The sequence below is a fragment of the Delphinapterus leucas genome, unplaced genomic scaffold (assembly GCF_059928025.1).
Source record: "Delphinapterus leucas isolate spDelLeu-1000000601 "Yukka" unplaced genomic scaffold, BTC_Dleu_Yukka2 spDelLeu_asBTCV2_sq76, whole genome shotgun sequence".
NCBI lineage: Eukaryota > Metazoa > Chordata > Mammalia > Artiodactyla > Monodontidae > Delphinapterus > Delphinapterus leucas.
The window spans coordinates 913,928-931,127 of NW_028322285.1; the positions used below are offsets into that span (position 1 = coordinate 913,928).

At 46.0% G+C, this 17,200-nt stretch overlaps 1 protein-coding gene across 6 annotated transcripts in view; it reads right to left on the minus strand.

Moving 5' to 3' along the window:
- The window catches only part of EBF1 (EBF transcription factor 1), a 395,554-nt gene extending 394,271 nt beyond the window's left edge, over positions 1–1,283 (minus strand). For 3 of the 6 annotated variants that reach the window (XM_022590269.2, XM_022590268.2, XM_022590267.2), the window contains exon 1: positions 222–1,283. In XM_022590269.2, coding sequence (XP_022445977.1) covers positions 222–355 — 134 coding nt within the window. In that variant the 5' untranslated portion in view covers positions 356–1,283. The remainder of the gene's footprint in view (positions 1–221) is intronic. The other 3 variants (XM_022590266.3, XM_022590263.3, XM_022590262.3) reach the window with 2 other exon arrangements.
- Between the last annotated feature and the right edge of the window lie 15,917 nt (positions 1,284–17,200).

Here is a 17,200-nt window from a genome sequence, read left to right on the forward strand (position 1 = left end):
AGTGCCGGTAAAGCGCGGGCTCCTCGCAGGCAGCTCCTGGCTCTGCGGCCGCAGGCAACCAAGACAGAGCGGCCGGGGAGAGCGGAGCCCCGGAGACGAGCAGAGCCGAGCGGCAGACGCCAGAGCGCGGCCCGGCGCCGCGGCGGCGGCTTTCGCTACCACCTCCCGGCTCTGCTGCTCGCGGCTTGCCTCCCCGGCCGCGGTCCCCGAGCGGTACTCACCTCTGCGCCGCCGTGTTGGCGTCCAGCACCCCGGCGCCCTGCATCCACGTCCGCACCGCGTTCATGCCGCTGCCCAGCGGCTCTTCCTTCATGCTGCTTCCACTCCGTTGGATGCTTTCCTGAATCCCAAACATGAAAACAACCTTTTCTTGTGGAAAATCTCCTCCCCCTTGAAAATTTGAAAAAAAAAAAAAAAAAGGAAAGAAAAACGCCAGCCAGAGATTTTTTTTTTTTTTTGAGTTGTTGAACTCGCGCTAGAAGATCAAGACGGGCTGGAAAGCAAATTTTTTAAAAATGTAAACCTTCGCTCAAAACTGAGCGATAACCCGAAGAAAAAAAAAAAAAAGGAGAGAGAAAAGGAAGGGAAAATCCAACAAAAAGACCAAAATTAAAAAAATAGAGATGTATGCTTGGCTGTTGGGGGTTGTTTGGTTGGTTAATTTTTGGTTTGGGTGCTTTTTTTTCTTTTTTTTTTCTTTTTTTTTTTTTTTTTTGTAATGATCACAGGCCGGTGGAGGACAGGAGGGGCTGGAGTTTCCTTTTGTAGAGGTACCGTTCACTTGAAGAAGCAGGAAGAAAAAAAAAACCCTGATGGCAATTTAAGAAACAATAGACTCAACTCGCGCTGCCGGCTTTGCTACTTCAAGTGTCATTTTCCACAACCAGGCAAGTTTTTCCTCTCTCTCTCTCTCTCTCTTTTTTTTTCCTCCTTCTCTCCCAACCAAAGATGTTTCTTTCCTTTCAGTGCGTATAGATGAGGAGGACGCTGGTTGCCATAGACAGATACACCAGAGAGGGAGAGTGGGGTGGGGGGAAGGGGGAGGGGGGTAGGGAAAGACAGAGAGGAAAGGAGAGGAGAGGAGAGGGAGAAAGAGAGAGAGGTGGACCCTGCTGAATGGAGATTCTGTTTTCTCCTTGCTAAAATAGAAGTGATTTGCAGGCTTTCCCTATGGAATCCAGTTTGACTCTCCCCAGAGCTAAACACAAGCACACTAACCCCAAAGGGAGGAGGCGGGGCCCGCGCGTCAATGACCCGCCCCTTCATTTGCATAACGTCATCCTTCCGCCTCGCCTCAGCCAATCGCGGCGCAGGAGCCTACTGGCTCTCAGCACAGGGCCACGCTCCCTCATTAACATCCCTCTCCGGGTGGCGCAGGGGAGCCGGCCAAAGTTCCTCGCAAAGTGGCGCGCGAAGGATCGCTTAGTACCCGTGTCCGAGCTGGAGAGGAGCGGGGCTGAGCTGGGCAGAGCCGGGCAGGAGAAGGGAGACAGAAGGAAGGGGAGGAGGATATTCTTCTCAGGGATTTGAGCTGGGGTCTGCGTCCCGGCCATTGCAGTCTGTTAAGCATCCTCGCCGCGCCCTGAGCGCGCTCAAGGCGCACAGGCTGCGCCCTCCCAGGGCCGTGTCCTGCTCCGCTGTTCTGGGACGTCGGGGGCAAAAGTGGAGGAGACGGGAGAGCCCGGGCAGAAAAAGCAGGACGCGCATGCCAGGTGCCCACCTCTTCGCTTTGAGGAGGGGGTGGTGGGTTGGAAAAATGGGTGTGTAGATCGGCGCTGGGAGCTCGCAGACGGCACTGCCCCCACGCTGGGAGGGAGGGGTGGACCCTGGGCTCCGGCAAGCAAGGCGCTGTGGACCCCCAGGGAGTGGGGGACCCGGGCTCTGCCCCTAGTCAAGCCACTAAAACCCCTCTCGCTCCGCGGCTAGCCTGGAGACCGCCGGCGTTAGGCACTGTCCTCACATGCTCACTTCTCTGGAGCACCCCGCGGGATAGGTAAACCACCGTTTACCTAACGAATGCTCGCACTGGAGCTGTGCCAGGCTGCGTTTTAAAATTTGCTCGGAATAAATCCCCACCCCCTCATCACCGCCCCACCAAACAGTTTTTTCCTTAGAGTAACTACCAAAGCAAAAACAACGTCTCTGATTAGTTATCTGGTGTAGGGTTTCTCTCTTCCTCATTCTTTCTGTTAAAATGGGGGGCTTGAACAAACCTTCCCCCAACTTCGGCCTCTGCCACCTGTCAAGAAAGAGAGAGATCAGGGAAGGAGGGAATGAAGGGAGGGAGAGAGGGAAGAAGGGAGGAAGGAAGGGAAGACGAAATGATCTCCTTCCTCAGACCCTTCAACATGTAAGCTTGTGGCTGGCAAAGGAAATAGCTAGATGTTTCTGCGTAACGTGCCCCATCATTTTTTAGCAGGTTGTAACCTCTAATAAGCACATGGTGAACTTCTGTTTCATTGCCCTCAAAGGAACTCCCTGACTGCAGCCAAATCTGCTAAGGGCTCCTTCGGGGAAATTCTCTGCCAGAAATCCAGGTCCCCTTTCTGCCGGCCTTTCTTGGCCTTTTGATTTAGGGAGCTCATGGGGTCAGTGATGGAAAAGTACACATGCTCATGTTGAATGGAATGGAGACAGGCAGAAGTTAAACTTAGTGCTCTTGGCAGAGCAGGAAAGTGGGAGCCACTTCCAGATTCATAAACTAGTTGAAAGACTGTGTTTCAGGCCTGAGGATACACGGCCACTGTCTTCAACACTGCTTTATCTCTTGTGCACAAAGCCTGCCCAGTCTCATACCATTTAATTTGGACCACTTAATGTGCTGAGCTTTTCCTCCCTGATATCATAATTAATGCCATTTCCTCCAAGAAGCTCTCGAAGAGATCTGTTTGATCCATCAGGATCCCCACACTACCCACCAGAGTTCCTGGCACACAGTAGATGTTCATAAGGGGTATGTTGGTGGAAACACTGGAAGGATTATAGTTTTGTGAAGAGGGAAAAGGGGAAGCTGGACATTCTCCATCTCTATAGAATTTAAGTGCACAATTGAAACTTGGCCTGCTGAAAATTTCCCAAAGCTCCAAGTTTAACCTCCAAGGCCCAAAGGGTCCCCAGAGCCAATCCCTTCCCCTTCCTGGACTATCCCCTGCCTTCTCTGAGGGGATCCTTCAGAGAAGGGGGACCAGGAAGCAGAGGCCACCTTCCTATCAAAGAGTCCCAGGTAGCACTGGCATAAGACCGAGATCTCCATCTCTTTAATTGCCTGAGCCTCCATTTCACTCTCCAGTAAACAGTGCTAGGACTCCAAGTCGAGTCTGGTGAGGTACATACCCCAGTGATGGGGAACGCACAATGGTGCATCAGATCACTGCCAAAGGTGACAGAGAACTGAGAGACACAGCCACTCTGAGGACCAGGTTCAGTGACAGCAACACAACAGATGGATTTCTAGGGGGGGTCAAGCAAATCTAGAAGCACTCTGCAAATGATATGTTTGTGGAGGGGCCTGAAGCTGCGTGATCCAAAAGAGAAATTGGCCCAGAGAAAGAAGCCTTCAGCAGCCCAATTCCTGCCCCAGAGCCAGTAATCTCCAGGAACTAAATAAGAGGAAGGCAACCTCCACATCCACCAGGCCATGGGAGGAAAAATAAAAGGGGGCAAGTATCTTTTGATATGACCAAGTCCATTTGGCTATGCAGAGGCAGCAGATACTTCACCTGGGATGGTGAATGTACTTTCTTTTAATCAAGCAGAGTGTATTCGTAGTTTTTCTTCTGGGTATCCTTGTGCTTTCAATCTTGCTTTCTTACCCAGTAATAAATGTTTAAGCAGGAAGGAAGCTAAAGAGAAGGTGGAAAAGAGACAAAGAGGGTGATAGAAAACTAGGAACAACACCCAGGCCAGCAGAATGGTACCTTTTTGTGGATTTCCTCTGGTGAATAATGAACTAGCACTGGCAGTTTTAAACTTTGAAAAATCCCTTAAACGCTTTTCAGTCTTCCCTCATGTAGGTTTGCACCACCTCCAAAAAGCAAAACCTGTGTGTACAGGGGTGACTGTAAAGTATGTACTGAGACTGTCTTCATGCTTTTTTACATTATAGTCACATCCTCTGTGGAGAGACAAACTTGTATGTATAGGATTGCCCAGGCTTTGTAGCATATCTGTGACTTTAGGGTAACTTATGAGGGTAATCAGTTATAAGGTAAACCCTGCTTATCAGCTTAATCAAATGGGGAAAGGAGGAATTTTGTTAGAAATGCAGATTTCCAGGCCTTGTCCAGACCTGCAGAATTAGGGAGGAAGAAAGTGAGGGGTAAAGAACATGTACACGAGGAAAATATACAGCAGAATGAGTTTATATGGGGAAGGAGCAATTGGAAAGACTTGATATTTCCCCTGGAGTGAAGACTCCCTCAGGGCTTCTCAGAGTTTCTTCCGCCTGGCGGTGGGCGCGGTTTAGCTTCCACCCACTTCCTCTCAGTTGCTCCAGACAGTAGAAAAGGCTGCCCACCCCTCGGGGTCTCCCCGCGTTGGGGGTAACTCAGGCCCTGTGAGCAAGCCCTTCTCCCCACCCCGACCTTTGACACCTTCTCACTCTTGGATATCCCAACCCTCTTAAGGCACAAAGAGATCAATTCCGTTTCCTGAAGAGCATCAGTCGCCGCGGTAACTTCCGGGGAGAGCAAATAGAAACACACCCGTTCCCCAAAAGAGCGGAGACAAGATGCCCATTCAAGATGCCCAGCTAAGACTAGGGGGACGTCCCAGGGAAAGAGGGAATCTTCTCCGCTAGTCTGCCCCCAGGAGGCCAGACTTGGGACCTGTCATTTAGAAAATTCCTTCGTTTCGGTCCCCCTTATGAAGACGCGCCCCCAGAAGGGCCGCCTGTCTGGGAAGTGCCCCCTACCTTTTGCCGCTAGCCAGAGCCCACTCGGAGTGAAACCGGAAGAAAGATGCCTCTTTCAAAGCTGCGAAGAAGGGAAAAAGGAAAGATGGGGCGATGAAGGCCAAAGGCGCAAAGTCCTGCCGCACGCGGCCGGCTCCGAAGGCGTCCCTCCGCGGCCTGGAGTCACGGGCAGGGTTGGACAGAGGCCAAGGCACTGCCCCAAAGAGGAGGAGGATAGGTGGGTGGAGGGTGGTGGCCCGGGGCCCTGGGAAAGAGAGGATCTGAGCGGGGCGCAACTCCGCAGTGGCCCCTGAGCAGCACCCAGACGCCGGCGGGGGTGGTCAAACAACGGATCCCGGTCGCCCGCGGCAAAACCCTGCCCCTGCCCTCCTAATACGTCTACCCGCTGCCCTCGAGGAATGCGTAGGAGCAGGAGGCCACGGTTCCACCGGAAATCCGTCTGTCCTCCCTTCTTGCTCTCAGTCCTCTCTGGCAAGCGGCAAAGGGAAGGGGGCATTTCCCTGGACCATGAACCCTGCTTCCGACCCCCCAGCACTGCAGAGAAGCCCCGGTTTGCTCACCCAGTCTGACTGATACTTCCAGACCCTGGGAGCGTGCCTCTTCCCACAGCACGGACAGGGAAACTGAGGCCTAGAGAGGGACAAAGTCACCCACAGAGAGCTAGGAGGTCGAAATCAGGCAAATAACACCGCTGGGGCTCTGGCTTGGGAGCGCTTAGTCTGCATGGGACGAGGGCTTGAGGCCAGGGTTTCGAGCAAACCTTTCCCGGATCGAGCCTGCAGACTCTCGGGTTTCCTCTGGGGCGGCCCCCAGATAAGAATAGATCCCATTTTTTGAAGGTTTTATGGGCATAAACTCACCGAATTTCCACAACAGACAAACAAGGCAGGTAAGATCACCCCTATTTTACATGTGAGAAAACTGACGCTCTGTGATTAAAATGAAACAACTTGTCCACAGCCGCATTGCTAATAAACTCGCCGAGTCCAAATTTCTCCAGAGCCTCTCCTCTGAACCTTGGATCCAGACCACTCACCCAGCTTCGGCGCTTATCTCCCCCATTCGCCTTGGTGCTTGCCCCCCATGGCTCGAAGACCCCTTTAGCTCTCGAGCCTGTAGGTATCCTGGATGAGAAAGGAGCGTGGGTGCAAGCTGTCCCCCCGAAAGCAGGCAGCAGACAGTAGAGAGGAGGGTAAACGGTTCTCAAAAGCCCTAATACGCGAACTGTATGCGCATTCCAGCGGTCAGATACAAATGCCCGCGTCTCTCGGGGCCGCCAGCGGCAGGGCGCGCTAGGGTCGTGCCAGCTCCAGCCCTGGCTCTGCCACATTTGTTATGTGACCTCCAGTCAGCCGCTTCTCCCCAGCCCCAGCCGAAGTTTTAGAGCTCCAGGCGCACGCAAAGTTGCCTAATTGAAATAGACTAAATAAAAGACTGCGGGGATGCATGGGACGCCCATCAGAGGACAGAAATCTGGACACCTGCGGATGCGCTTTAATGGAGGAAGGCCGGCCGTATGGCCTTGGAATGACCATAGCTAAAAGCTGAAGTTACTCTGTGCAGAGAGAACACAGTTAGGGGCACTGCCAGAAAGGTCCCAGTCAAAGGCTGCCCCAGGGCACGACCTTACTCCTCCCCTGACCCTTCCCCACAGTCCTCCAGCCCGCAGGATTGGAGTCTGATCCGGCTGATTGATTCTGGAGTCTGAATGGCCCTCGCTCCCCGCACGGAAGGAGACTCCAGGTTGCGAGAACAGGGATTGCCGGGCTGTTTGGAAATTAGTATTCCTTCAGTAGTGCAAATCTGAAAGAAGGAAACTGAGGACTTCGAGGATTTGGAGCAGAAGGGAAGGAGAAGGCCAGTTTGCTTAGAGGAAAGTAGAAGAGAGGACGAGTTTAGCAGACAACCTCGAGATGCCCTAGTCACAAAAAGTTCTCGAGTGTGTTTTCTTTAACGTGGAATTGACTGGATATTTACGCACCGCTCCGCGCTTGGAGGTCTTTGTTGGATGTGTGTGATGTGAGTGTGCAAATACTTGTACAAACGAAGAGTGGTTGCATATCGTGGGTCTGTGCAATACGAGTGTGGCAGTGAGTGACATCGCGCACTTGGGTGCATGTGTGCGCGTGCTTGAGAATTTTTGCACACAACCGTGAGTACACGAGTGCATGTGTATAGTGTGTGCATGTGTCACGTGTAGACAGTCCTCGTTTATGTGAGTGGGTGTGCATGTAATGTGTGCAAAAGCATCGTACACGTGTCTGAGCCTGAGCTCATATGTGATTCGTGTGTCCATATCTGCATGTGAAACCCAGCGAAGTAGTCCCCCAAAGATCTCAGGTCCAATCGGAGGAAAGGTGCGGGCAGGATGCGAATTGAGCGCCCCACGGTAGGCGTAGAAACTGTAGCTCCTTTGGCATGCAGGTAGGAGGAGGTCGTCCACAGGGCGCAGGAACCGCCCAGAGGCTACAGGTTAGCGCCCAGCTCGGCTCCAGGCGGGCAAGGCAGGTTCCCCCGGGGTCCACAAATTACCCGGAATGCGCGCGCACTGATCCCTGCTGGACAGTTCCGCGTTCTTAATTGTTCCTCGCGGACAGTTTCTGATTATTGATGCCGTGTGTCCTAAAAGAGACTGCTTCGGATTATCTGCGTATTTATTATCTTTATCACCGCCATTATTTGGTCGCTGTATGAAGATGGTGCCAAGCCCACCAAGACCGCCGTGCCCCGCCTCTCCGAGGCTGCCCTGGGCATGCAGTGACCCGCGGGTGCCCGAATCTTCCCTTTACGTGGAGCCACAGCGCCACCTCGCGATCACCCGGCCTCCCTCCCGTCACTGCCGGCCAAGGCAGAGCCTTTCCTGGTTCAGACCACCCAAGTTCCCACTACTGGTTTTCCATTTGCTTTTCATTCCTCTTGCCCTCACTAGAATGTTCCACTTTGCCAGAGCCTAGAGATTCCTCCAAACACACCTTTGCCGCCGCACCTTTGTACCGGAGCGGAATGCCTACACCCTTCTCCACCTAGAGAAGCTCCTCTCCCCTTGCAATCACCGGCTCAAGTTCACCTCTTCCGCGAAAACTTTCCAAACCCATTCTATAGGTAGTCACTCACGCCTTTTCCTGATTCGCCTAATGTTCATATCATATCGGACAGGAAAATATCCTTTAAATGTCTCCCCGTCCTCCCTAAACAGGGAGCTCTTCGACAATGTCTGTTGTTGCTTATACCAACGACAACGACAAAAATAACAATAAAAGCTGGTATTTACTGAGAGCATATCATGGAGCATCTTATGCAATGTACTGTTCTAAACACTTGACTTTCATTATCTCATTTAATTTACCAGGAAAACCATGAAGTAAGCATCAGTATAATTTCCCAGTTTTCAGGTGAAGCTAGAGTTCCTGTCCAAGGTCGCATTGAAGATCCCAAACCAAGTCTGTTGGTGTGATGCCAGAACCCACTTTTCTTAACCTCTGTGCCTTGCAAATTTATTCAGCTCTATATCCACAGGCTTTACGACAGGACCAGGCACAGAGTGGGCATTCATATATTTATGAATAAAGGAACCACTGCCAATTTAAATTCTTTCCAGGACAGTTGGATTAGAAAAACACTGCAATTATCAGATACCTTAGTTGAAATATTACCACAATGATTTATCCCAAAAGAGGATTCCACTGTTAACTAGATAGGTGACCTTGGTCAAGTCATTTCATCCTCAATTTCCTTGTTTGTAAAAGTAGGTTTGCTGTAAGGAATAAGTGAGGGGAAAATATAAAGTATTTGGTACAGCCCCTGGTACTGTAGTCAATATTCAATAAAAGTTTGCTATTTATATAATTGGTAATGATAGCTTAAGAAAGGCAGAAAACACAAAATCGACTTACCCCTATTCACAGAGAATTCATGGTACCTCTGTATAAAATTATCTCACTATTATATCTTCATTTTCATCTTGAACATAAAATATGTAATAAAATATGTTTGGTTTACTGTGGTTAGGGTGTTAATGTTAACCCTGCTCTGTTATAAGATTTTAAGGGGTGGGGAGGGAAAGATATAATTAAACAGTAAATCAGCAGACTTTGACTCTCACCCTTTCCTTTTGCTTTGTAGGTTTTTACCAAGAAGGATCTAAAGAAAGACTATAAAAGTGCTTATTATTCTGGAAAGTACAAAACTCTGTATTTTAATTTTGGGGATGTTCTGGGCTAGTTTTTCCCCCCACTTGAAACACTTTGTTGCTAGTAATACACTAAAAGTTTTAAAATATGTATCTAAGCAAATAATTGTACCCAAATAAAAGAAACAAATGAAGCTTGTTTAAACATATTCCAGACCTTCAGACATTTCCCCAAAAGGCTAAGTTTTAAAGGTTCAGGGTGCCTTTGTAGAGTGAGCCATTAAGCAATTACTCTTATTAGCAATTTAAGTGAATATGAACTTTTCTATCTTATCGGGCTCTAACTTTTCTATTGTCAAATTATTTTAGAAAGACTCTATTGACTGGTATAATCATGTCAAAGAACTGATTTCTCCTCAGAGAAATGAGTCTAATAAAATCCACAAAAGGCATAAATGTGTCTCCCCATTTAGCTGGCCCAAAATGAATTTCTAGAAACTTCATCCCAGCCCCACATTTAGTTTAGTTCATTTGTACCTGCTTCCTATTCTATGCAATACTAATGTATGAAGATGAATAAATGGACTCAGGAAATCTTACCTGCCTCAAATTAATGTGTTAAGAGATTTTGTTGTATAGCTGACAGGTATTTTATTACCCCTGATTGGGGATTTGATTCATGCTGATGGTGTGAGACGCTGGCTTTTTGACAGCTGGGTCACGTACTGTGGGGCTGTGGGTCCTGTTCTGTTTTTATTTTCTTCTTTTTTTATTCCTAGTATGGTAGCCATTAGAGATGCTCACCAAAATTATGATTTTTCTTCTTCCAGGTGCATAGTAAGATTAAAGTATTCTGATCCTTCTGCATTTAGATGTGACCTTGTAATTTGCTTTCACAAATGAGGAATTAGCAGTAGCAGTATGTGTTATTTATAGGCAGAAGCTTTAAGAGCCAGTGTGCAATTCACCAAATCCCCTTCCCCGTGTCACAGCTGCTGGCCATCCCCAGATGGAGTTTCGCTCCACCTGCCACTCTTTGCAAAAAGTGAAGAGCCCTCCAACCCACAGTGGACTTTTAACGTGAATGGGAAATAATCTTTTCTTACTGTATGTCCCAGAGATTTTTTGCTGCAGCATAATCCAGCCTCTCCTGTCTAATATGCCTAGGAAGGTAGCTTATGTTTCTTTTTCTTTTTGCAGACAATGTGAAAATTCTCCTAAGATGAAAAGTACACTTCCACTTCTAATTAAATAGAATAATCAGATAACAAAATTATTCAATGAGAAATTGGTATCTTATTTTCTTCCTCAATTCATACATTTCCTGTGGATTAAAACATCATTTTGAAAATTCTGAAATGGGGAAACAATTGAATTTTAGATAGGCAGAAAAGGAATCTCAAAATCATTGCTAGACCTTCATAAGAATTTCCAGTGGGCCCTTTGTCCACTTGCAGATACACAATGTAGGGAATTTTATAGGTTCTGATTAGAAAAGATTCTTATTAGCAATTGTATGAGGGAACAGAGAAATATTTCTTTCTCCACTGGGTTCATCTCTATAATTTCAGGTTGGGGAAAGGGGGAAAATACTTGACTTATCAACTTGTGTTTAAGGAACATAATCTAGGGCAAATCAATTAACATTTCCAGACCTTACTTTCTTCATCTGGAAAATAAGAGTGTTGAAGTAACACCATCTTAGGATGCCATCCAGTTCTACTAAACTAGAACTCCAAGATACTTGGGTGATTTCAGTTTTAGGAATCAACACTACAGTAGTACAAGAATCTTGTTTCTATCCTCAGCACTATTTTGTGGGACACCTGTAATTTTTTTCACACTGATCCCCAACTTAAAGCGACTGCTTCTTAAGAAGATAGATAGTGCTTCTTTTCTTCAACCTCACATTTTTTAAGGTAGGAATCTGCTAGAAAATTGGACCATATAGATTTGGGGCCATGTAAAATGCTTTTTCATTTTCTAGCCAAGAGGAACATTCTGCTTTTTTATTGGAGAGCTGTTCTCTTCAGGTTTCAAGAGCAGAACACCTAAGGAAATTTCTCGTGAATTTTCAGTAAATTTTTGTGAGAAAATATTGATCATGTAACAAGTGCTGCAGGGTGAAATCATTACTCTCTGTTCTTTATCCTCAGTGTGCTATGACTGACTACCAAAAACAATACTATTACCTTCCTTTGGATAATAGTTTACAACTGAGAAGGAGGTTTCACATGAGTTATTGTCTTGACTCCTCTGAACAAACCATGCAAGTGACATTTCTCCCCCATATCACGAGGGAGGAGCTGAGGTTGAGATTTGCCCTTGTCCCGTGGCTAGTAAGCAGCCAGGTCTGGCTGTAACCCAAGAGCCACAGCTGCCCATGAAATTAAGAAAGCTGTCTGCAACTCTACCAGGGAATAGAAAGTGTTGAAATCAGGGCACAGGGTACTACTTGACAGAAAGATGAAGGATGCTTTCTGTTATACACATTATTGCTGTGAACTGATTCCTGGTTTCTCTCTCCTCTGGGTACTCCCCCAAAGTTACAGTACTCTGCTTGTAGTTAGGTGTGGTCATCTGACCTACTTGAGCCAGAGCATTTATTTAGAAGTGAGAGGACCCAGAGTAGTCACTCCCCTCAACCAGAGGTATTACCAAGGGTAGCTCCATCAGTTGGGGTCCTGCTGCCCATGATCACAATGAGCAGAGGTCTTTGCCAATACCCAATAAATTCTTTTTTTTTTTTTTTTTTTTTTTGGTGGTACGCGGGCCTCTCACTGCTGTGGCCTCTCCCGTTGTGGAGCACAGGCTCCGGAAGCGCAGGCTCAGCGGCCATGGCTCACGGGCCCAGCCGCTCCGCGGCATGTGGGATCTTCCCGGACTGGGGCACGAACCTGCGTCCCCAGCATTGGCAGGCGGACTCTCAACCACTGCGCCACCAGGGAAGCCCTACCCAATAGATTTAATGTAAGCAAGTGATTTAAGCCACCGGGGATTTGGGGTTCGCTTATCACAGCTTAGCTTAGTCTGCCCTGACTGGTATGGTTTCCTAATTCAAATATAACTCTTTTGTAAAAGAAAACTATCTCTGTGGGGTGGTCTTTTGTAAACTTGAGTCATATACAGTCAGCCCTCCGTATCCCTGCGTTCTGGATCCAAGGTTGCTTGAATCCACTGGATGTGGAACCCTGTGGATACGGACGGCCGACTGGACTACACCATTTTACATAAGGGACTTGAACGTCCTTGGCTTCTTCTATTTGTGGAGTCCTGGAACCCATCCCCCTCGGATACCAAGGACGACTGTACACATACCTTTTAAAAAGAAAATATTCTCCTGGATCCCTCATGTTTTTATTTAAATCAATTTTACTATCTTACTTAAACATGCACAAGCATAAAACTAGGGATAAATTCTTTATGCGTATAGCACAAACAGCTGTGAAAACAAATTACAAAAATAATGAAAAACACCACAAAAGCAAAGATTCATAAATGAACAGTAATAAAACACTGGAAAACATTGTTTTGTGGAAACTAAATTGCCACTCAAATGTCAAGATGGTTCTGAGTTCAAAAAAGTAGGTTCTTTGAGGCTGGTATGCCTATATAATTATATCTGGCATAATGTCTCAATTCTTCTACCATTTTTCTCTTTTTTTGAACCACCATAAAACATTCCTTAATACATGTGGTATAGGAAAAGCTTAAAGGAGTTATTTCAGTAGCAAATCCACCTCTGTCCCTTTCTTGCCAGCTTATGGCAATAAAGAATCACTGTTGGCACCAATAAACACAAACTAAAATGTGAGATTAAAAATCTTATGTCAGTACTCGGTTTTATGGAAATTACCCAGGTAAGTCTGACTATGCTTAACTTTTTAATAGTATCATTGAAATGAAAGCCCTGTGCTTTTAAATTCCTGTCAAAATCTAAGAAACTCCCCACTCTCCAAAATATATTGTATATGCCACTGAACTGTATACTTAAAAATGGCTGAAGCGGTACATGTTATGTGTATTTTACCACAATTTTAAAAAAGTTTTTTTCATAGAGAATAGTGCAAGTTTCAGAGCAAGATATCCTGACTATCAAATCCCCACTCCCACTATTTTGATGCTGAGCGACCTTGAGGCAAGTTGCTTAACCTCTCTGAACCTCAGGTACCTCATCAGCAAAGTAGTACTGTACTCATTAAACAGTTGTTTTGAGCAACAACGAAGATAGAGTAAATGGAAGAGTCTAGCACAGTACCAGTCTGTGGAGAACTGCTATGTGTTTCCTCCTGGGCCATTGCCAAGACTGCATTTCTCAGCTTCCCTAGCAGCTAGGTATGGCTCCAACCGAGCTCTGGCCAATAAAATGTAGGTGGAATTGATGGAAGCCATTTCCAAATATAGTTTATAAAAACCTCCCACAGAATCTTCCACCCTTCTTCCCCCTTCTGTGAGCTGAATCAGATAATCCAAGAGAAGATTCCAATGCTATAAGGCAGGGCTTAACAAACTTTTTCTGTAAAGTGCTAAGAGTCAATATTTTAGGGTTCGTGGGCTATACTGTCACAAGTACTCATTCTGCCGTCGTAGTGTGAGAGCAGCTACAAAACAGGTAATACACACAAATGGATGTGGCTGTGTTCCAATAAAATTTTATTCACAAAAAAGTATTCAAATTTGACCCACGAGCCATGCTGACTCCGGCTCTGGGATGTTAGAATCACAGGGTCAAAGGCATCTGGGTCCCTAAAACTGCATGAGGAAATGCACTTTAATACAAGCAAGAAATAAACTTATGTTAACTCATAAGAGATTTTAGAGTTTTGTCAGTGTTAGCCTACTCAGACATTTTTGGAGGAGGTCATGGAGGAGATGTGACCTCCTGTTGACCCTCGAGCTGAGTAAGGGCAATCTGAGGCTGCTAGCCCCCTCCCCTGTCCTTGAAATGTACATTTGCCCTCTGTTCCCACAGTGGGAACTGTTTTCAAGGACACAGTCTTGAGAGAGCAATGTGTTGTTGAGACCATCTGGACAGGATACGAGACTGAATCCCATCATCCCAAATCTACCTAAACTTTTAAGATTCGGTTAGGCACATGCAGAGATCTACTCATCTTGCAGCTACCCAAGACAAGCCTTGTATGTAAGTAAGTTCTCTTGCTTATCAAACCTGCCACCTACAAATCTGGAGTGGTCTGTCTCTTTCTTCCGTCTCTCCGTGTACAGAGGCCAGATTTCACCCAGGAAGCTCCTGAAGTTTTAAACCAACAGATATCATACCCAACCACATAAGTCCCTCTTCTGCCCTATGTTCCTTTGAAGACAGGGACTGTGGGTTATTCATCTGTCACAAAGCCTTCCCAATACATATTAGTGAAATTTAAAAAACACCATCAAATAGATAATCATGTGCATGGGGAAATTAATAGATGCAACAGCTATGACATTCGAAGTCATCTCTGTCCCCTCTCTCCATCCCATCACCCTATTCCTGGGCACATATTAGTGTTGTTTGTGCCCCATCCCAGATAACCAGAGACACACATTTGGGAGACAGTTTGCTTGTGTAAAGTGAACAGAGCTTGGTTAATTGGTTTATTTTATGTGAACAGGTTGCTCCCTCTTACAATAAGTAAGCCCCTGGAACATATTGCAAAGTCAGCTTTCAGTTGTGGCTCGGCATGTGATAGCCTGTCACCTACAAACCTGATGATACCACCATTGCAGTTTGGTACTTTTACCCCTAATTATGGTGAGGGAGCCTGAGACTGCAGGAGATTAAAAAAACTTTTCCAAAATCCTATCCTGGCCACACCAGAAACCCAGGCCTGTGTGAATCCCAAGCATCATGCTACCCACAGTTGGATTCTGAAACCTGTGGAATCATCCACCTTCCCTACTGGTAATGTATTTGTTGGGGAACAATTAACCTCGGGATGAATAATTTGTCACCACTATGTGTGAGTTTCAAATTTTCCCATTACAAGAGGAAAATGAGAAAAATATGTCCTAGATAACACAGGGAAAAATGCTTCATTGTCTTAATTGCCTTTCTATTTCAATCAAGGAAGGCATTTAATTATTTCTGAACTACATTCAAAACTCTCTCTCAAGAATATTACTCTCCCCAGGTGAGTTAACCAAATCTGTGCAAAACATTTCTCGTGTCTGAATATTAAAATCAAACATTTATTGAGCACTTTTTATATGCCAGTGACTAAATTCCTTCCACTTATGACCTCATTTTTTCTTCAGAGCAAGTCCATGAAGTGGAAACAGTCCTTATTCTTCTCTGACAAGTGAGGAAACTGAGGCAGAGAAAGAAGAGCGTTTGTGTGAGTTCCAAAGGCCGTAAGTGGTGAATCAATATTCAGTCCCAGTCCCCCACCCAGACCACACTGCCCCCTCCCCCACTCTGCCCTGCTGACTCTAAAGAGAGAGATGTGCTTTCCCCTTTGAGATTCCAATTTCTGAGTAAATGCGCAAAAACCAATGTGGAAGAAATCACCCATGATGACTCAAGTCAGCTACTCAGAGGTCATTGAGAACCTCAGCCCTCTGGAACTTGAGGTGGGTCATCTAGAGGCTATGGAGTCAGGAAGGGCTGAGTTGGCCTGGCTTCTTGCACCAGGAAAGAAACCCATGCTGCTCCACACCACTGCCCTGGGCCCTGGAAAGGCCCTGGGCCCTGGAAAGGCCCTCACGACCTTCACTCAGGGCACTACTTTGACTTCAACATCGCTGCTGGAACCCACAGGGAAAGGAAATAACTTTTCTATGATAGGTACTTTAAGGCGATTATTATCTCACTTTACTTTTTAAAGAATGAAGAACAATCAACTCACTCTACTTTAAAACTGAATGGCATGAACACATGTGTTGCATAACTAAGAAAAAGAAATATTTTCTTGCATCAGTAGGAAAGTTGACACTTGCAATTTTCACAAGGATTTTAAACTTTACAATATGGTAAGCATAGGACAATTAAGAGTACACTTATGTCTTCAGAACAAAATGCTTTATAATTTGGGTTAAATTTTTTTAGTCTTCACAGTAGTCCTAATTTCAGTAACATAGCTATTTGAAAATATTTTAATGAAAATATTCTATTTCATTAACTTTGCATAAGAGCATGAATGAGAAAACTGACATTTTTAAAATATAAAATACAGCCTGTATTCCTAATAAATAAGAGCAACTGTCGATTCCTTAACTGTGTATCTTTGAAGGCTTCACTTCTCAAGCCTGATCATTTGTACAGATGAATCTATTTTCTCTCCAGTAAATATGTTAACAATTAGAAAGACTGCTCAGCTTCTTGTATTAAGACTTGTGGAAATCATAGCCTTAAGACATGCAAGCAGTTGTCTAGTAAAGACGTGAAACACATTCTTAAACAGCTGGAGATAGGTAAGAAGTCTAAACAAAGTGTATTTTCTCTTGTGCTGGTCCATGGCCATGTGTATAGCACTTCACAAGGATTTAAGCACCCAAATTCCATTATGTTCTGGGAATCCCATGCCAACTTGAACACATTTAAGGATATGAGAGACTAAAAACAACCATCATTCAGATCACTTCCCCCTGCACACAAACACACCCCGCACACACTGGTTTCAATACTTTCAACATCTCCTGAAATGGACTGAGGACCCCAAACAGCAGTAGGTTGTTCCCAGGCCAATTTTTGGAGAAAGACACATAACCAGAGAGAAAAGTGGAATATAGGAAGCACTTATGCCTGCAAGCATTTCCAGTTATTGTTGTTTTGGGCTTCTGCTCAGGGACTGCATGTAGGAGGGGCAGCAAAAGTCAGAGCACAAAGCCTATGAAAGGTGAAAATTTTTAGGAAACCTGCTCACTTTAAGCTGGGGTTTCAAAAAGCTGAATTTTCAACGTCAGGGCAAAGTTAGTGGAAACCTATCCCTCTTTCCCCAAAACTGGGGGACTTTTGAGTCCAGACTGGACCCCAAAAGAACTGCCACCCAGGGACTCACAACCTGAGTTGACTCAGGAATCTCAAATTGTGAAAATGGTTTAAGTTGATACCCAAGTGGGAGTGACCCAGGTCCCTGACAGAGCGAACCCAAAGCTTCTTGGGGGCAGGAACACCTGTGCCAGGCCTTGCTTACCCTACCAGTAACTTTACAAAGGCAAAG